Raw genomic sequence first — 21,861 nt, forward strand, 5'->3', positions numbered from 1 at the left:
TTTTTTTTTTTTTCATGATAGTGCAAACGGATCCGTTTTGACTTTACATTGAAAGTCAATGGGGGACTGATCCGTTTGAAAATTGAGCCATTCTTTGTCAACTTCAAACGGATCCGTCCCCATTGACTTACATTGTAAGTCTTGACGGATGCGTTTGTCTCCGCACGGCCAGGCGGACACCCGAACGCTTGTGAGAGCCTTCAAACGGAACTCGCAAGCGGATCCCTGAACGCAAGTGTGAAAGTAGCCTAACCAGAGCCCCCCCCCCCCCTAAAGGGTTAATCTTCTGCAGCACAAAGGGGTCCTCTTACCACATGCTGCTTTCATTTATACACTGAGCAGATAGCAGATCTCCCTTCCCTGGTCTGCGCTGCTCCAACTCTGCATTCTCCAGCTCTGCTGAGTGAGGGAGCGTCTGCCAAGCGCGGGGACAAGAAGTGCACACAGCCCAGTCACTGTTATCAGCTGCTGTGGAGGACCTGGGTTTAATCGTTTACTTACAGTCCCTGGCTGTCAGTAATGTGAGCCTGCACGCTGCGTGGTCCTTCAACACATAGACGGACCCTGCCTAGCAACCTGATTTTAAGCAGAGGTAAAAGCAGGCAGTACAGGGAACAAAAATGTGGAATTAAGAAGTAATTGAGTACACAGTGAAAAGTTGAAATAGGGCCACCAAGGTGATATTAATCACCACAATCCAATGCTCCAAAAAATAAAATAAAAAATACGACAGTTATACTTTAAAGATCAGCCATCTGCCGTAAATGTACAGTGGATGTCAGAAAAGGGTTAAATAATTGTTCAACTTGCAGAGAATAGTACAATTTGCTGGAAAGCATTTACCAAGCATTCTTGTCTGTGCACTATTTGCAGTGGGCCGATATCCCTGGTAAGCACAGCAGTTATTTCAAATAATTGGGTGGTATGAGGTGCAGTCCTGTTCCAACCAAGTGTTAACGTGGCTGACAACCCTTGTATGTATGCACTGTTGGGGCATATGGGCCGTTACAAAGGGGAGAGTTGGATTTCTTTTGAGAATAAAGGCTAAGTGTGCACCAGCCCCTCCATGCATTATATGAACTGCCATTCATCTGAATGGTCGCCTTGTAATACCACATTTTCCTTCATCCAGTGGTGAGTACCAGACAGTAGATCCGCAGTCAGGCTGGAACTCGCAGCATCATAAATCATTTGTGATTCAGTGATTTGGGGTCAGCTGAGCTGTCGTTCAGGGAAATTCACCTGTTACACAAACTGGACCGCATACTGGACTTGGGCTGGGTGCAAACACAGGTGGGGCAGATTTACTAAGTCCCTAGATGGCAAAAATGTAGACCGCCTGTCTGGACATGCATCAAATTTATCATAGTGGATGAGAAATGTGTGCATAGATTGACACTTCTGTCTAACTTTATGCTACCTTTTTAAGTGACTTACTTTGTGACAGAATTTTGTGCATGTGGTGCCATAGGCGAGAACCCCTTTTCCGCTAAGCCACACCCTTGGCAATCTAGCAGTGGATTTTTCTAAAACTAGATGCGCCAAATTGTGCCTAATTAAGTGGGGATGGGGAGTTGTACCTTTTTATTAGTCTCTTTAGGATCACCTTTGGCTATACACATCGGGACAGTCCAGACTTATCTCTTCAAAGATGTTCTTAAACGTCCCTAGAGGGAGCAGCTGTACGCCAATCGTGCACCTGCAGGAACAAGGCGTCAGTTGTCAGTGACAGGAGAGCTCCCCATAGAGAAGGCAATGATGGTTTTTAATACCCGCCTCGTCTATTGCGTATAGCCCTTCTTGCAGCTATAGCCCTGCCCCTGAGGAACAGACTTTATGGAAAGAAGGTATAATTTAAAAACGTATATATGTGTTGCGCCTTGTGCCTTTATTTGATATATTTATTTTATTTTTTTTACTTTTCCTGGGTAACAAAAATTACAAACAAAAAAGCGCATTGGGGACTGCAATTTGCGGCTGCCGGAGACGGACGCAGACTCCTTTAACTTAAATGGGTCCGTGATTAGTTCGCACTGCAAAAAAAATAGAACCTGTTCTATTTTTTGGGGTTTGCAGGCACGGATAAAACCCCCCCACAGAAGGACTCCATAGTGCTTCCGTAGGGGTTCCGTGCCTCCATTCCGCACCGCTTCTTCCGGATTACAAACCCAATATTTCGTGATATTGTGTACACGCGGTCAGTGCACGTATATTGCGGACGCACTGTTTGAGGGCTGCAATAAAGGCACAACCGGGCAACAGCCATGTGCATGAGCCCTAAATCGTGGCCATTGATTTTAAAAGTGTGTTTTTCAGTAAGTATTATGTATGTCTAAGGGCTCATGCACACGACCGTGTATTATACGAGTGTATTACTGTACAGGAGCGGCTGCATGAAGCACACGGCGTTCTAGCAATCAATGACGCCGTGCCCTCATGCTGTCAGGAGGAATCCCGGCCGGGTTTCCATGGTCCGCTCTCGGCCGCGGAACATGGCCGTGTGCATGAGGCCTAATAAATGGCAATTTGCAGCATCAAAGGGATGTGGGTAATTTGTCTAATTTCCTCGTGCTGTGGGCCTCTAATTATGACTGTCATAAATGACCTCTTTGATTTCTGACATTCAGATTGCAGTTTTTAATTAGTATTTCTGTAAGATTAAAGCTGGCGAGATGATGCTTCCCCTCTGCACTTCTGTAAGGTCTTGTAGATGATCTCCCATCTGCGGCGTATAAATTGTGCCCTAATAGCCGGAAGCGCTGCTGTCGACATTTGTACTCCCTTGCAAGTGAAGTGCAGTGAGAATTGATCATTCTCGTGGCGTACTGAAGGATAAATGTGTTTTCTGACTGTGAAAATAAGCCCGTAATACCTTGAGAGGTAGCAAGGGTTTTGTGCTCAGTGCTACTCCAGACACGAGAAGAAAGCATGTCAGAAAGTATAGGCTTTGCCAACAGCTGAAGGCATCATTGTCCGTGCTGATGGCGGTTCTGTTCGCACATTGCAGATTAGCCATATGGACTGTATTTCAATAGAAAGTTCCTTGTGGATAAGCCCAGTCCGATTAAAGAGGGGCTTTTGCGCATTTAATGGACATGTTACAATGCTAAGAGCCCATTACTAGAAAGATGATGCAACCTATTTTTTAAGTGGCAATCGCCTAACATAAGAGGCTCTGCGGCGTGGAAAGAGCGCAACTCTGTCGCATTGCCATGGCTGCACCGTGATTAGCTTTTTAAGTCTATTCACTTGATGGAATAGAAAATCTATATGACTTGGGGTATGCTAAGAGGACAAGATCTGTGTTTTGTGCATTTCAACTTTTTAGTTTAATGGATTTTAAATTGAAGATAAGAAAGAACACTTGACCTCCTCTTTGCCGGCACCATTTAAATATAATTGACTTGGAGCCATGCAGTATTTTTTTATAAGCTTATTTTATAATAGGATTTTTATAGACGTGCATGGGGTATTTGCTGTTCCTTTCTATCGGATGCCATACAAATCCAACAGAAAAATGTACTGGCGACTGATCCATTAGACTTTTGTGGAGACGCTGGGGCACATTTATCAAGCTTGCTTGCGTTTGGCCATAAAATTAGATTTTTTGCCTAGTATTTATTAGAAGCGGCACAGCCATTATAAATTAGACTATGCCTATTGTTATTAGTCTGACCTCTAGTGGTTGCTTTCCAGTTAGGTTCATATTCACCTAGATTATTATTATTTATTATTATTATTATTATTATTATTATTTTTATTCTTATTTTTTAAGGCACATTTCACTACTCAAAACAGGCATAGAAAAGTACACCAGCCGTGGGATGGAGTAGAAATTAGACTGTTTTTGTGACAAATTCAGGCACAAATCAAGGTGCACTTACATAAATAGGTCTGAAAAGTTAGAAAACTTCAGAATTAGGGCTCATGCACACGAATGTATTTTTTTTGTCTGCATCTGATCCGCATTTTCTGCGGGTCGTATGCACACCCATTCACTTCAATGTGGTCCCAAAATATGAGGACAGCACACCGTGTGCTGTCTGCATCCATTGTCCGTTCTGTTACATCTGCAAAAATCGGACTTTTTTTATTATGGGTTGGACATTCAAAATGGTCGGATGAGGTGCAAAATCCTCCAAGACAGGCGCAATTTCATTAGTAAATGCAACTTTAAAAAAAGGTGAACAGCGCGGGATGCCGCACTTTAGGCACAGAGCATCTTTTCTTCCCACAGCACCGTGCAACATTAAAAGCTATTAGACTTTATATATACTGTTCCTTACATACATCCTGAAGCCTCAGATCAAGGAAGACTGTTATAATACAGGATCAGAGATTATCACCGCATATCTTCACTTGTCTTGTGGAGGACTATCCCACCAATAGGCGCATCATTTACAATAAGGCGCAACATCCACTGTATTTATCTACCATTTTTACCATAGTGGCTATTTTATTTTAATTTCTATTTTATTTTTTTTTTCATTTTTATTCCAAGGGACATTTTTATTGAATCTCATTTTGGATTATCGATCTTGCTCATCTTTTATTCTACCACTACATCTCAACCAGCATTTTTATCTACATCCTATCATCTATAATAATTTACCAATAAGGCTACTTTCACACTTGCGTTCGGGGCTCCGCTTGTGAGTTCCGTTAGAAGGCTCTCACAAGCGGCCCCGAACGGATCCGTACAGCCCCAATGCATTCTGAGTGGATGGGGATCCGCTCAGAATGCATCAGTTTGGCACCGTTTGACCTCCGTTCCGCTCAGCAGGCGAACACCTGAACGCTGCTTGCAGGGTTCGGGTGTCCGCCTGGCTGTGCGGAGGCAAACCGATCCGTCCAGACTTACAATGTAAGTCAATGGGGACGGATCCGTTTGAAGTTGACACAGAATGGCTCAATTTTCAAACTGATCCGTCCCCCATTGACTTTCAATGTAAAGTCAAAAATATTTTTTTGTTTTGTTCATGGCAATGCAAACGGATCCGTTCTGAACGGATCTAAGCGTTTGCATTATAGGTGCGGATCCGTCTGTGCAGATACCAGACGGATCCGCTCCGAACGCAAGTGTGAAAGTAGCCTTAACTAGATTAGATTTACCCATATGAGTGTGCCTGCTTATCTCTTTACTTCTCAACTTAAAAAAAAAAAAAAGACAGTCTAAGGCCTCTTTCACACTACTGTATGGCTATTTCAGTGTTTTGCGGTCCGTTTTTCACGGATCCGTTGTTCCGTGTTTTTTTTGTTTCCGTTGTGTTTCCGTTCCGTTTTTCCGTATGGCATATACAGTAATTACATAGAAAAAATTGGGCTGGGCATAACATTTTCAATAGATGGTTCAGAAAAAACGGAACGGATACGGATATATTTCCGTATGTGTTTCGTTTTTTTTGGGCGGACCCATTGACTTGAATGGAGCCACGGAATGTGATTTGCGGGCAATAATAGGACATGTTCTATCTTTCAACAAAACGGAAATACGGAAACGGAATGCATACGGAGTACATTCCGTTTTTTTTTGCGGAACCATTGAAATGAATGGTTCCGTATTCGGAAGGCAAAAAACGGCCCGCAAAACGGAAATAAAAAAACTGTAGTGTGAAAGAGGTCTAAAACAGCATTTTCTACACTAAAAACAGACACAAACACTATAGTAAATGTGCCCCATTCTGTCCATGTACACACACAGTCTATCAGAGCTTGTATCTTCCAAGCGTGAGACCTCCTAGTTACAACCTAGAAAATAATGACCATGCAAGCTCTAGGTAGGAACTGGGGAGAGCAGTACAAATATAAATTTTGTGGCGTTTTTATTTACAGGTTATTCGGCCGGATTCTGTTCCTGGAAGTGCCCAGTAGGTGGAGCTTCATTGTGGCACGCACTCTGCATTGAGCTACTTAATAGCCCCTCCCCTCTGCTCTGAGTGACAGCTGTAGCATCCAATCAGGAGACCACTACAGTTGTCCCCTAGAGCAGTGGGGAGGGGCTATGAAGCAGATTAAGGCAGAGAGTACTCCACAGTGAAGCTCCGCTTCCAGTGCAGTTGCAGAAACAGTGCCTGGCAAAATAATAGTTCATATTCACACCTCTCCTGATGTTTTTCCTGCTCTCCCTAGCCCCTACCTAGTGCTGTAGGCAGCTTATCTTGGCCAACACTGCTCACAGTCTCCCTTTTAACTTATCACTAATCCAAAGGGGATAAGCATTTGATCAGTGGAGCTCCAAATGCTGGGTTGAATTCCATCACATTTTATCCTAATGCATTCTGAATGGAGAGCATTTTGTTCAGGATGCATCAGTTCAGTCCCTCTTACGTTCCGGCCAAAAATCCTGAACACTTGCCAGCATTAATTTCCATTGAAATGTATTAGTGCCGGATCCGGCATTAAAATTGCCACATTGACTGATCCGTTCCTCCGGTCCGTGCATGCGCAGACCTGTAAATCAGTGAAAAAAAAATACCAGATCCGTTTTTCCAGATGACACTGGGGAGACTGATCCGGTATTGCAATGCATTTGTCAGACGGATCCGCACCTGGATTCGTCTGACAAATGCCATCCATTTGTGTCCGGCGACGGAACTGACTGCCGGAATCCTCTGCCGCAAGTGTGAAAGTACCCTTAAAAAAAAAAAAAATAGGTCCCTGGTCTAAAAAAATAAATAATATTTCTATAAATAAAATGGCATAAAAATAAAGCCAAAATGGACAAAAAGGACAAACAGCGGCTCAACCTCTCACCTTGAATGTATAAGGTGCTCACCTAAAATGGCCCACCCTTAGGCCCAAAGGAACGTGAACAGTGTATAAATATATAGGGGCACACTGCAAGTGGGAGTACTAAACCCACCAAGTGGATGTGATTTATTAAAACGTATAGATTTAAAATACTAACGCATATAAAAATGCTATAAAAGGCAACATAGTATACACCATAAACCCCCAGCACGCAAAAACCACAAAGAGCAAAGTAATCTTATACTGGCTGTATCATCCCTCTCCTTTGTCCAGTATAGAAATGCTCCTAGTATCGTCCAGCTTAGGCAATTGTCAATCAACTAGAGAATTCAACCTGCTGATGTAATATGTGCAGGTGGCTATAGCACTATGGAGGACTGTATCATCATTGCATTCAGAGTCCAGTACGTACTTCTATTAAATTAATAAGCAGTCACTGATAACGTTGGAGCAGCCACAACAGCTGTGCCTACAAGTTGCACAGACACACTCCTAACAGGATAAAAGGTTAAAAAAATTATTTCAATAAACAATAACTGAAAAAAACAAAACATTACAGCTATTTAAATTCATCTGGTCAGGAAAGGGGGGTTACATGCACACGACAGTGAAAAATGGCCGTGTGACGTCCGTCTAAGTAACGTCCATCACACGGCCATTTTTAGCACCAGTGAAAGTCTATGGCAGGGGTGGCCAACCTTAGACACAAAGAGCCAAAAAAAAAAGTATGACTACCAGGAGCCACAAGCTATACATTCACACACATGATTCATCGTATTTTTCGCCCTACAAGATGCACCTAGATTTTAACAAAGAAAAATAAGAGAAAAAAATATTTTTCATCTGATAAAAATATATTTTTTTCTTATTTTTCATTAGCAGAGAAAAAAAGAAGAAATATATTTTTCATCAGACCTCAGATCAGACTCCTAAATCAGATCACCAATCCTCATCTGACCTCTAAACCAGACCCCCAAAATAAGACCCCCAATGCTCGGATCAAAGAACCACAAATCAGACTCCCAGTGTCAGACCATCAGTGCTCAGATCTCCCTCCCCCCCCCCCCCCCCCCCCCCCCCCCCCCTTGCTCAGACCTGACCAACCCAAGCTCAAACAAGACCCCCCCCCATGCTCAAATCTGAACCCCCATGCTCAGTTCAATCATAAAAAAAAATAATAATCTCTTCCCTCTCCTGATCAGGCACTGGTCTCCTGCTCGGGCAACTCCTACTCTGCAGGTCTGACACTCTCTCCACTGTGACCTGATGAGCACAACGTCATGGTCATAGTGCGTGTCTCCATGTACTACGTTCTCACACTGTGTGCATCAGGACGTAGTGGAGAGTGAGCTGGAGCTGCAAAGTAGCAACAGTGCCCTATGAGGAAAAGAGATCGGAGCATGGGGTGGAAAGTGAGCCGGCCTGACTGCTTCCCGGCTCCACAGCTAGAGCCGCACTTTAAGCAGCAAAGAGCCGCATGCGGCTCAAGAGCCACATGTTGGCCACCCCTGGTCTATGGGGCTAGTCAATGGCCGTTTTTGTAACGGCCAGTGAATAGCATCCGTCGAAAAATAGGACATGTCCTATTTTTGTCCGTTTTCACGGCCGGACGGACCCCATTCAAATCAGTGGAACAATTTTTAACGGCCGATTGACAGGAGTGCATCCGTCTAACGGCCGTTAAAAACGGGTACACAGGCCATTTAGGGGTTAAAAAACCTCCAATGGAGTGATGCTTAGTAAAATAGTGGATGGAGTGAGTTACATTTGTTTATTTTTAACCCCTCATTGGACATTTTACTAAGCATTAAGAATGCTTAGTAAAATGCCCATTGAGGGGTTATTTTCCCTTATAACATGGTTGAACTCTCAGCCTGCCACTTGAATGCTCAGCCTGCCATGTCTTTCTTTCTTTTTTGATGAAAAGGACCTGTGGTGATGTCACAGCGCTCATCACATGGTCCATCACCATGGTTAAAGATCATGTGATGGATCATGTGATGACTGGAGTGACGTCACCACAGGTCCTGTTACTGCACACACCTAAGATGAAGACAGAAGGAAATGCCGGCTGCGCGATCAAGTGGATTAAGGTGAGTTAAATTTTATTTTTATTTTTTTTAACCCCTCCAGCGCTATTGTACTATGCATTCTGTATTCAATGCTATTCATTTCCCTTATAACCATGTTATAAGGGAAAATTATGCAATCTACAGAACCTGAATCCCAGACCCGAACTTCTGTGAAGAAGTTCGGGTTTGGGTACCAAACATGCCGATTTTTCTCACGCGAGTGCAAAACGCATTACAATGTTTTGCACTCGCGCGGAAAAATCGCCCATGTTCCCGCAACGCACCCGCACCTTTTCCCGCAACGCCCGTGTGAAACCAGCCTAAGGCTGGGGTGCATGGCAAGCTTGGCTGCAACACCCGTCTTGCAACCGAGGATTGCTCTGTAGCCATGCAGCTGTAGAAATTAATGGGGGTCGCAGAGCAACTCACAAGCTACCGTGACCCCAGAAACAAAAATAATCCAACCCTGCTTAATTTTTTTTTGTGATTCTAGGATTGTGGCAGCTTGCGAGACGCTCTGTGACCCCATTTATTTGTTGGCTGCAATGCTACAAACGATCCTTAGTCACGACAAATGGAAGGAAATCTGACTGAACGATTAGACTACACATTTGTGAATACAGAATGTATAGTAAAATAGCGCTGGAGGGGTTAAATTTTTTATTTTTTTTTAACTCTCCTTAATCCACTTGATCGCGCAGCCGGTATCTCCTGTCTTCATCTTAGCTGTGTGGAGGAACACGACCTGTGGTGACGTCACTCCGGTCATCACATGATCTTTTACCTTGGTGATGGATCATGTGATGGACCATGTGATGACCGGAGTGACTTCACCACAGGTCCTTTTCCTCCACACAGCTAAGATGAAGTCAGAAGGAGATGCCGGCTGCGCGATCAAGTGGATTAAGGCGAGTAAAAAAAATTTTTTTAACCCCTTAAGGACACAGCCTTATTACACCTTAGGACCAGACCATTTTTTGCAAATCTGACCAGTGTCACTTTAAGTGGTGATAACTTTAAAACGCTTTGACTTATCCAGGCCATTCTGAGATTTTTTTCGTCACATATTGTACTTCATGACACTGGTAAAATAAAGTTAAAAAAAATATTTTTTTTTTGCATAAAAAAAATGACAAATTTACCAAAAATTGGGAAAAATTTGCAAATTTCAAAGTTTCAGTTTCTCTACTTCTGTAATACATAGTAATACCCCTAAAAATTGTGATGACTTTACATTCCCCATATGTCTACTTCATGTTTGAATTATTTTGGGAATGATATTTTATTTTTTGGGGATGTTACAAGGCTTAGAAGTTTAGAAGCAAATCTTGAAATTTTTCAGAAATTTACAAAAACCAAATTTTTAGGGACCACTACAGCTCTGAAGTCACTTTGCGAGGCTTAGATAATAGAAACCACCCAAAAATGACCCCATTCTATAAACTACACCCATCAAGGTATTCAGAACTGATTTTTACAAACTTTGTTAACCCTTTAGGTGTTGCACAAGAGTTATTGGCAAATGGGGATGAAATTTGAGAATTTCATTTTTTTTGCCAAATTTTCAATTTTAACCCATTTTTTCCACTAACAAAGCAAGGGTTAACAGCCAAACAAGACTGTATCTTTATTGCCCTGACTCTGCCGTTTACAGAAACACCCCATATGTGGCCGTAAACTACTGTACGGCCACACAGCGGGGCGTAGAGTGAAAGGTGCGCCGTTTGGTTTTTGGAAGGCAGGTTTTGCTGGACTGGTTTTTTGACACCATGTCCCATTTGAAGCCCCCTGATGCACCCCTAGAGTAGAAACTCCATAAAAGTGACCCCATCTAAGAAACTACACCCCTCAAGGTATACAAAACTGATTTTACTAACTTTGTTAACCCTTTAGGTGTTGCACAAGATTTAATGGAAAATAGAGATACAATTTCAAAATTTCACTTTTTTGGCAGATTTTCCATTTAAATATTTTTTTTCCAGTTACAAAGCAAGGGTTAACAGCCAAACAAAACTCATTATTTATGGCCCTGATTCTGTAGTTTACAGAAACATCCCATATGTGGTCGTAAACTGCTGTACGGGCACACGGCAGGGCGCAGAAGGAAAGGAATGCCATACGGTTTTTGGAAGGCAGATTTTGCTGGACTCGTTTTTTTGACACCATGTCCCATTTGAAGCCCCCCTGATGCACCCCTAGAGTAGAAACTCCAAAAAAGTGACCCCATTTTAGAAACTACGAGATAGGGTGGCAGTTTTGTTGGTACTAGTTTAGTTTAGGTTACAAATTGCTTTTTTGGCACCGTTTTTTTTTTTTTTTTTTTTTGTTATTTACACCATTCATCTGACAGGTTAGATCATGTGGTAATTTTATATAGCAGGTTGTCACGGACGCGGCGATACCTAATATGTATACAATTTTTTTATTTATGTAAGTTTTACACAATGATTTCATTTTTAAAACAAAAAAAATGTTTTAGTGTCTCCATAGTCTAAGAGCCATAGTTTTTTCAATGTTTGGGCGATTATCTTAAGTAGGGTCTCATTTTTTGTAGGATGAGATGACTGGTTTGATTGGCACTATTTTGGGGTGCACATGACTTTTTGATTGCTTGCTATTACACTTTTTGTGACGTAAGATGACAAAAAATTGGTTTTTTTACACCGTTTTTATTTTTAATTTTTTACGGTGGTCACCTGAGGGGTTAGGTCATGTGATATTTTTATAGAGCCGGTCAATACGGACGCGGCGATACCTAATATGTATACTTTTTTTTATTTATGTAAGTTTTACACAATGATTTCATTTTTGAAACCAAAAAAATCATGTTTTAGTGTTTCCATAGTCTAAGAGTCATCGTTTTTTCAGTTTTTGGGCGATTATCTTGGGTAGGGTATGATTTTTGCGGGATGAGATGACGGTTTGATTGTTACAATTTTGGAGTACATGCGACTTTTTTGATCACTTTTATTACCTTTTTTGGAAAGTAAGGTGGGCAAAATTTCAATTTCATCATAGTTTTTTATTTTTTATTTTTATGGCGTTCACCGTTCGGGTAAAGTAACATGACCGTTTTATAGATCAGGTCGTTACGGACGTGGCGATACCAAACATGTGTAGGGAATTTTATTTTTTTCATTTTTAATCAGTGATAAATGTGTTTTTTTATTTTCACTTTATTTTTTTCACTTTTTTTTTGACCCAGACCCACTTGGTTCTTGAAGATCCAGTGGGTCTGATGTCTGTATAATACAGTACAGTACAATATATATTGTACTGTAATGTATTTTACTTACACTTTGTCTGAACAGATCTATGCCTTCAGCACAGATCTGTTCAGAACCATGGACAGCAGGACGCCTGAGAAGGCGTCCTGTTGCCATGGGAACCTTCCCCGTCTGCTCAGTAGTGGCCAGAACTGCGCAGACGGGGAAGGGTAAGGACGGGGCTTCGGGGGGCTGCCTGGGAGCTCTCTCCCTCTCCATTCGGGGGGCTGCAAAGGCACAGCAGCCCCCCGATCGGAGAGGGAGGGAGCTCCCTGCGCTGTTAACCTTTTTTCATACAGCGGTCCGTACGGACTGCTGTATGGAAAGGGTTAAACGGCTGACATCGCATCACCGATGTCAGCCGTTTATACAAGGGTGCCAGCTATGTGCTGGCACCCTGGTATACCCACTAGACGCCAACGATTATTCAATGGGAGGCGGGCGGGGGATCGCGATCCCGCCTGCCGCACCTCCCGCACTGCCCGCAAACCTCCCCCTGCACCTCCCACCGTGCTCAAATAACTCAGGGGTGCAGGGGGGAGGGATACAGGAACATTTTTGGAATCCTAAAGTTTCTGATCCCCGCGGTCCCTCAGAAACTGCAGAAATCGCAGCAAGCCACAGGTCTGAATTGACCTGCGGTTCGCCGCGATCGCCAACATGGGGGGGTCACGGGACCCCCCCGCGCATTTAGCCTAGGTGCCTGCTCAATGATTTGAGCAGGCACCGGGTTCCGATCACCACCAGCCGCACGGCAGTGATCGAAAATACACAGGGCGTACATGTACGCCCTGTGTCCTTAAGTACCAGGGCACAAGGGCGTACCTGTACGCCCTGTGTCCTTAAGGGGTTAATTTATTTTAACCCCTCCAGCGCTATTTTACTATGCATTCTGTATTCAGAATGCTATTATTTTCCCTTATAACCATGTTATAAGGGAAAATAATAATGATTGGGTCTCCATCCCGATCGTCTCCTAGCAACCGTGCGTGAAAATTGCACTTGCTTGCGGATGCTTGCGATTTTCACGCAATCCCATTCATTTCTATTAGGCTTGCGTTATGTTAAAAAACGCACAATATAGAGCATGCTGCGATTTTCACGCAACGCACAAGTGATGCGTGAAAATCACCGCTCATGTGAACAGCCCCATAGAAATGAATGGGTCGGGATTTAGTGCGGGTGCAATGCGTTCAACTCGCGCAGCGCATCAGCGCGGAATACTCGCCCGTGTGAAAGGGGCCTTATTGTTCCTGAATCTTTCTTAATCCTCCTGCATGTGCCATTACTGAGGATCTGTTAAAAGATAGAATTAGAGTCCATTCACACTTCCGTAAGTGGCACACTACCGGCTGTGTGCATGCAAGCGGCTAGCCCTATGATAGAAATGCCTATTCTTGTCCGGGATTGCGGACAAGAATAGGACATTCTCTATCTTTTTTGCAGGGGCCGCAGAACAAATGGATAGTCGGCACAAGGTGTGCTGTTTGCATCTTCTGGGGCCCCATTGAAATGAATGGGTCCGCACCCGTTCTGCAAAAATGCAGACCCAGAAATACGGTTGTGTGAGTGAACCCTTAAACCTGTAGCAAGGACTTGCCCCTGGTATAAGGGCTATCCTAGTTTAGGCCTCATGCACGTGACCGTATCTGTTTTGTGGTCTGTGAACCACAAAATATGGATACCGACCATGTCATGCCGCTTTTTCTACTAGAAATGACTTAATGTACATTTTGGGGACAAGAAATGGACATGTTCTATATTTTGCAGAAAGCACACGGATGACATCTATGTGCTGTCTGTTTTGCAGACCTATAGAAATGAATGGGTTCGTGTTTGATTTGCAGAAAATGCGGATCTGACATACACTACCCACAAAAAGTTAGGGATATTTGGCTTTCGGGTGAAATTTATGGAAAATGTAAAAAGTTCACGCTACAGTGATATTATATCATGAAAGTAGGGTATTTAAGTAGAAGCATGTAATGGTGATTTCTTCACCTCAAACAATGTAGGCTAGTGTCACACTAGCGGCAGCCTTCTCCGGCAGGCTGTTTCGGCAGGGGAACAGCCTGCCGCATCCGTGCTACCGCTAGTGCACCGTGCTGCAGCACGGCAAACATGCTGAGAGGCAGCCGGAATAAAACTACGGCATGTTGTAGTTTTATTACGGCCGCCTCTCGGCATGTTTGCCGTGTTGAGGCCGGACCTCCGGCCCACCCTCATTATAGTAAATGGGGCAAGGTGGACTAGCAGGCTGTTCCCTCTGCCAGAGAAGGCTGGGACTAACAAACCTCTACACAGTAACTCGGCTGATTCCATAGGTTTTCAAGGGGATTCAGGTCTGGAGAAAGTGCAGGCGACTACATTTGAGGTACCCCAGTCTCCAGCAGCCGTTCCCTAATGATGTGACCTCGATGAGCTGGCGCATTGTCGTCCATGAAGATGAAATTAGGTCTGTCTTGTTGATGTAGAGGTACAATGACTGGGTTAATGATGTTATTCAAGTAGTATGGGCTTGTCACTGTACCATTCACAAAGTGTAGGGCAGTTCTGTACTGACTAGACACACCTGCCCACACTGTAACACCACCACCAACAAAGACTTGTCTGTGGCTGATGCACAGGGCTCTCCTTGACGTCTCCAACATCGTTGGCAGCCATCATTTCTGCTCAGTGTGAATCGACTTTCATCAGTGAAGAGCACTGAGGCCCACAGGTCCCTCATCCAGTGAAGGCGCTCCCTGGCCCATGCAAGACAATGATGCCTGTGGTCAGGTACCCTTGCAGGTCATCTAGAACGCAGACCACGCTGATGTAAACGGTTTTGAATGCTCTGACGTGACACTTGGGTGCCTCTCACCTCTCTTAAATGTGCCTGGAGTTGTCTGACATTCATCATCCAGTTCTGCAGGGCATTGTTTACAATAAAGCGGTCATCAGTATGGGATGTGGCCAAAGTACATCCTCTCCTATGCCTTTCTGCGACTCTTCCAGTCTCTCTGTATCTCTGTTGCAACCTGTGATGACACTCTCTGAAACTCTAAGCTCAGAGGCCACTTCCGTCTCAGAACATCCTGCTTGAAGCCTCACCATGACAAGGTATTGTTGATCAGTTGTTAGGTGTCGTCTTGGTCTCATGATGTCAAAATGTGAACAGAATGATGAGGACTGTTTCAATACCAATTCTAATTGAACTAGGAGATTTATTGGGAGATTTATGGATCAAACTCCTGTGAATTTTGCCGTTAAGCTCCTCGTTAGAGAACAGCAAGTTGTGCAAAAAGTACTGAAACATTAAACAGTTGGACATGTTTATTTAAAAGTTTAGAGAAAGTCACATTAAGGTCACCTGTAAAGGTTAGGCTACTTTCACACTAGCGTTTTTGCTGGATCCGGCAGGGTTCGGCAAAAACATTTCCGTTACTGAAATAATACAACCATCTGCATCCGTTATGAACGGATCCGGTTGTATTATCTTTAACATACCCAAGACGGATCTGTCATGAACTGCATTGAAAGTCAATAGGGGACGGATCTGTTTTCTATTGTGTCGGAGAAAACTGATCCGTCCTCATTGACTTGCATTGTGGGTCATGACTGATCTGTGTTGCTCCGCATCCCGGGACGGAAAGCAAACCGCAGTATGCTGTGGTCTGCTCTCCGGTATAAGAACGGAATGCATTTTGGAGCATGCCGTTCTGTTCAGTTACATTTTGTCCCCAATGAATGGGGACAAAACTGAAGCGTTTTTTCCAGTATTGAGACCCTATGACTGATCTCAATACCAGAATATAGAATCCTGAAATTTCATCCACAAACCAAATATCCGTAACTTTTTGTGAGTAGTGTAGATCCAAAAAATGGTTGTGTACACGAGCCCTTAGAGAAACCCTCTTTGTAAATGGCTGCTTTGAATTGCACGCTTTTTGTGCTTTTCATCTTTATCTTTTGACACTGCCTTCCAATTATGCTGCTAAAATTATTATAATTTTCCTTTATAAAAACAGTGTTCTCTTTGGACACATTCCATGCTGTTAAGATTGAGCTCGGGTGCCATGGTAATGCTGTTTTTAGAGATTTGCTTGTAAATGCAAATCCAAAGTGTACTTGTGTAAAAGAATGTTTCAACTTCTTTTTTTTTTTTTTTTTTCTTAATGCATCTTAGACTATTTATTTTATGGCTACGTCCTTGCAATGACAGATGTTCACAAACACATTTGTCATGTAGCATGAGAGCTAAGGTCTAGCTTGAGTGGCCATCAGATTAGTTTATGACACAGGCCTCTGATCACCACCACGATTGAACCTGGATTCTTTTAGCATTCAGTAAGGTCTGTTGGGCACCAGTGGTATCCGTTGTACAACTGATCTGGTATTGCATTGTATTCAGTTTATAACAGAAGCCACAACTGTAGTGTGAACAGAACCTAATGTGTTCTGGTGATGGTCACTCAAGAACTTAAAAATGTGATATACTTCAGTTTCGCACAGTGTAATCTACAGTACACAGATTTTTTATTTTTTTTTCTTCAGATTGATCGAGGATTGCCTATCTCCTTTGCCAAGCTCTCCATCCAAGAAGACTTCTAGTGCGAAGCGCAAGCAGTACTATATAAACCGTGCAATCCGAAACTCTGATCTGACTCCTAAAGCCAAAGGGCGCAAGAGTCTTCGTCGCCTGGAAAACAGTAAGAATATCCATGGGAATAGAAAAATTCTGCACGGCACTTCCCCTTAAGAAGCTGTCTTCTAGTTTAGCTGCTTGTAAGATTGAATTTCCATGAATAGATGGCCCTTTTGTATCCTTTACTTTCCCTCATGGCGTTGAAGCTACCTACCTTTTAGTTACTTGCATTAAGGGGAGTATTCCCAGAATGGCCAGTTGTCACCTGCCCACAGAATTAGTAATAAATGTCTGACCGCTGGGACTACACCGTTCACAAAACCAGGGTTCAATGCCCCCAATTTGAATGAAGCAGCTGTTGAGCATGTGCACTACTGATCCAATCAAAGTCTATGGCACTGCCAGCGAAAGCAGAACACTGTACACATGCTCAACCACCAACCTTTCAAATGGGGGCACAGGACCCCATCCCCATCCTTGTGTTCAGGTGGGTGCAACTGATGGCAGAGGGGGGTCCCTGCTTATGTAATTCTGGGAAAACTGCTTTAGGCCTCTTTCACACGGGCGCGTGCACCCCATGGTCGTGCTGCGTCCCGCAAAATGCAGGCCGCAATGCACAAGCACAGTCCGTGGGGCAGCCGCATCGGATCACAGACCCATTCACTTCGAATGGGTCCGCGATCCGGCCGTTCCGCAAAAAGATAGGACATGTTCTATTTTAGTACGGGACGAAACCCCACGGAAGCACTCCCTAGTGCTTCCGTAGGGTTCCGCTCCGTGCTTCCGTTCCACACCATTCCGCATCTCCGGATTTGCGGACCCATTCAAGTGAATGGGTCCGCATCCATGATGCGGAATGCCCACGGAACGGCATCCGTGTATTGCAGATCCGCAAATGCGGTCCGCAATACAGCAACCGGGCGCACACGCCCGTGTGAAAGAGGCCTTAACTTGTTCAACCAGGCTCATTTTACTCAAACCCCCGCCTCCCTTGCCGTCTCATTTTCCATAATTTTTTTATTTTATTTTTTTGGGAACTTGAGTCTTTGAAAGCCATAACATGTTTTCCATTTGGTTATATAGATAATTTTTGTGCCTTTTTTTCGGTGAGATATAAGCCTTTATTTTTATATCACTTTTATTTTAGATTTATTTATTTTTTGTTTTACCTAGGACCTGGAGCCAATCCTGACATGTCTGTTTTAGTAACTACTTGCATTCCCCATGTAATCGTTCTAAAGCATCCATTCTTATTGCTCTATGTTGTGCCATTCCTTTATTATTCCTTCTAGAACTTATAAATGAATTGCTAGCAGTCTGCAATGAAGGTCCAGGTGGGTGTTACCAGATGGGGTGTGTCTAACTCTGTCCATTGCTGCTGGTATCAGACTATGCAGAGACACACCACCAACTGGTAAAACCTGTCTGTACCATCTGCTGACAATTCATTCATAACCTTCTAGTAGAAATAATAATGGAATGGTACAACACAGTTGAGAATAGATGCTCCAGATTTGTTACATGGGGAATGTAAGTAGTTATTAAAATAGACATGTCTGGAGAGGCGACAGGTCCTCTTAAATTTTATATAACCACATGTTTTTGTTTAGTTTTTTTTATGTCCCCTTTCCATAACAGTGGTTTTTATGTGGGATGAATGGGTTATGGTTACTGGGGGCAGGGCTAGAAACTGCGTTGTGGTGTGTTGGAATTTTTAATTTTTTTTTATTATTATGTTTTTTATGTTACTTTATTTTTTTGTGCCTCCCATAAGATCATACAAGACCTTTTGGGGGACATTAACTTTTAAATTTTTTTTTCTGTTGCTGGTTTCTCTTGTAGCTGGGGCTTACATATTAGCCCCAGTCACCGGAGGAATTTAGTCCCCAGAGAGCTTTTTCGTCGCTGTAGAACCCCACTCTAGAGCTGATTTATGTCTGATAAGACCCAGCAGCTCGCACAAACCTATGGCCCCCGGCAATCACATGACTGCTGGGATTGAATCAGGAAGAGGCATTACTACTTCCTGATCTCTATACACAGCGTCTATCCAGTGCGGAAGGCAGGGATGGTGATGAACTGTCCCTGCTTTCTCTATGGGGAGCCCTGCCACGCTTCTGCAGCTACATGGATGTTTTAAAACATTTGAGCAGATATATGAAAAAGCCACATGATGTTCATCTGGTTTCTCTAGAAACGGCTGATGATATTTTGGGCTTGTTGCGGTTTGGAATCTCACGTGCCAGTGCTTCCTAAAGGAATGGAGAGCAGTCATTCAAGTTTGTGTGGAGCATATGGATGTCAAGTGGTTGTGTGCTCCCTATGTCCTCTGTAGGAATATAATTGAATAAAGGAGTTATACATATATATTAAAACTCTGCAGATCTGCCTCTTTTAAGATGAGTGACATTACTTTATTATTATTTTTATTTGCAGATCGCTATCTAATGAGTTTGCTAGAACGGGATGAGTGTGTTATGGATGACGTTGACTCTTACATATGTGCATCTCCCAGCATATTTGCAGAAGCCTGCAATAATGAGATATACATTGAGGTAAGTTATAGGCATTAGATAGCTGCCTTACATCTGGTGGCATTAGAGGCAGAGCTTATTAAGAGCTCATTTGTGTCCCTTTACAGTCAAACCAATGTTACTACTCGCTGTTTAGTAAGATTCCGTCCATAGCAACCGCTCCTCACAAGACTTCTTTCTGACCATCTTCTCAAGATGGCCGCCGATGCCCTTACCCTGTGGCTAAGACCTCCCTCCCTAACTACCCAGAATTCATTCGGCTCATCTCGGGAAAGCGCAGCCTCACCCCAACCAATTGGCTTTCTCCAGACTTAAACACGCCCTCTTCCTCCTGAGTAGTTGATCGCAAATTTTTTATCATAAATATTCTAAGCACGAATGTAGACACCATACTGGTCCGACGGGAGCGCGCACGCAGCGTTCGTGACTGCCCACTACTACATCCTCCGTCTTCTGTATATAGAAGATAGGAGACGGAGGACACCTAGCAACGCTGTTTTAGCCGCACCACATGCCTAGGGGAGGAAAGAACATGCTAGGTAATTCAGTACCTATACAAAAGTATTAAAGGGGTTCTGCAGTTTGTTTAAACTGATGATCTATCCTCTGGATAGATCATCAGCATCTGATTGGTGGGGGTCCGACACCCGGGACCCCCGCCAAACAGCTGTTTGAAAAGGCAGCAGTGCCGCGGCCTTCTCACTGTTTACCGCAGGCCCAGTGACATCACGACTAGTATCAACTTGCCTGGGCGGGGCTAAGCTCTATTCAACTGAACAGAGCTTAGCCCCGCTCAGGCAAGTCGTGACATCACTGGGCCTGCGGTAAACAGTGAGAAGGCCGCGCCGCTGCTGGAGCACCGCTGCATTCTCAAACAGCTGATCGGTGGGGGTCCCGGGTGTCGGACCCCCACCAATCAGATGCCGATGATCTATCCAGAGGATAGATCATCAGTTTAAACAAACTGCAGAACCCACTTTAACTAGGGAACTAAGGTAAACTTAGTCAGACCAATCCAATTATATAAAAAAAATATGACAATTACCCCTTAAAGGCAGTCCAAGGGATAGCTTTAAAATAGACTTGAAAGATGCCATAAATCCACTAGTAGGTGACAAACTCTACCTGTAGGGAGAAGGGGGTCCTTTGTGCCCAGTTTGCTGATTCATGACTTTCTCCACAGAGTCTAGTGGATGGTGGCTGTGTCTTTCCATTGAAATGTATAGAAGTTACAGCTTGCACATTTCCTTCTATAACTTTCTCTAAATTCTGTTGGGGGCTGCAGTCGCTGTGAATTGGCAGTGGTCAATGGATCCCCTTTCCAAGAGGTGAAACCCGTACCTATTGGGCATTTTTATTTTTGGCTAAAAATCATATTTTCAATTGGCCTTTATTAAAGATATCGAGCTGTTCAGTCACAAATAGTTAACAGTTTTTCTAACTGTGTGACTGGTACTTTCACTTTGTGCCAGTCATCTAATTACCCTTCTCTGTAAACTACTAAGAGGTCATAAACACTTATTTAAAGGGGCTATCCAGTATCTACAACAGGGCCCTCTGTGGGAATATACTTACCCTGCTCCCCGCAGCGCTCCTGTTCCTCACACCACAGCGGGGACCAGGAGTGCCGCAGGGTAAGTATATTCCCACGGAGGGGCCCAGCACATGGGGGGGCTGTTGTAGATACTGGAACCCCTTTAAGCCACATTTTTATCAGTAAGATAAAGAACTGAGTTATAATGAGTGTTTATAATGTCAGAGACTAGAGTCAAGGAGCCTGTCAGGTGAGCTGGCTGACGGCGCATAGAGAAAATTTAGATCCCTCTATTAGAGCATCTCAGCCCTGCACAGAAAAAACAGGTTCCAGATTTGTAATAATGACCAATTGAATTTTTTTTTTAGCTCAAAATAAGTATAATGTAATAATAAAAAAATGCCCCCAAATGCCTTTAACAATTGGACTTGCTGGATTTAGTTATATAATCATGGTCATTTTGTGATAGTGCAGTGGCTTTTAGTGTGTTTTTTATTTCTTTGTCTCCGCACAGATTTGGAATGATTTCATGAACCGTTCTGGAGAAGAGCAGGAGAAGGTACTCTTTTACCTGGAGCAGGAAGTGACGAAACCTAGAGAGAAGATTAATAAATGCAAGGATAAGAGGACAGGTATTTGAGTTCTTATCTGATGTAGCATCTGTGAATAACATTTACTAATTTGTATGTAAAATCTTTTCCATCCTGGCGCCATCTTGTGGATGCCCATGCAGTCCAGCCTCCGTCTCGGCACTGATCAAGTGCATGCAAAATCTGCTGTTGTCCATTCCCGATTCTGTATTTTAGCAAGTGCAAGCATCTTTGTATTTCTAAACTGAGAGATCTTGTAACTAATCGCAAGATCTTGTGGTTAGGGATAAAGGGTTTTTGATCTACTGTATACCAGATAGGATTATGACTTCACGGTGCAGGCCCGAGTCACCTTTTACACAAAATGTGCTTGGCATATAAGCTCTTCTAATTTTTCATTTATTTACTATTTTTTTTATTTTTTTATTTTTTTTTACTAGCTAATCATTTTGGTGAGTGTTCCTCTTTAATTTTCATTCCACCATTTT

The 21,861-nt window shown here is 43.3% G+C and overlaps 1 protein-coding gene across 1 annotated transcript in view; it reads left to right on the forward strand.

Annotated features, from left to right (window-relative positions):
• Nucleotides 1-21,861, forward strand: part of R3HDM4 (R3H domain containing 4) — a 54,521-nt gene that overhangs the window by 15,447 nt on the left and 17,213 nt on the right. The window contains exons 2-4 of the mRNA XM_044269549.1: nucleotides 16,625-16,779; nucleotides 19,152-19,270; nucleotides 21,298-21,415. Of these exons, the coding sequence (XP_044125484.1) occupies nucleotides 16,625-16,779; nucleotides 19,152-19,270; nucleotides 21,298-21,415 (392 nt within the window). The remainder of the gene's footprint in view (nucleotides 1-16,624; nucleotides 16,780-19,151; nucleotides 19,271-21,297; nucleotides 21,416-21,861) is intronic.

Source organism: Bufo gargarizans, chromosome 1, assembly GCF_014858855.1.
Source record: "Bufo gargarizans isolate SCDJY-AF-19 chromosome 1, ASM1485885v1, whole genome shotgun sequence".
In the NCBI taxonomy this organism is placed as follows: Eukaryota; Metazoa; Chordata; class Amphibia; order Anura; family Bufonidae; genus Bufo; species Bufo gargarizans.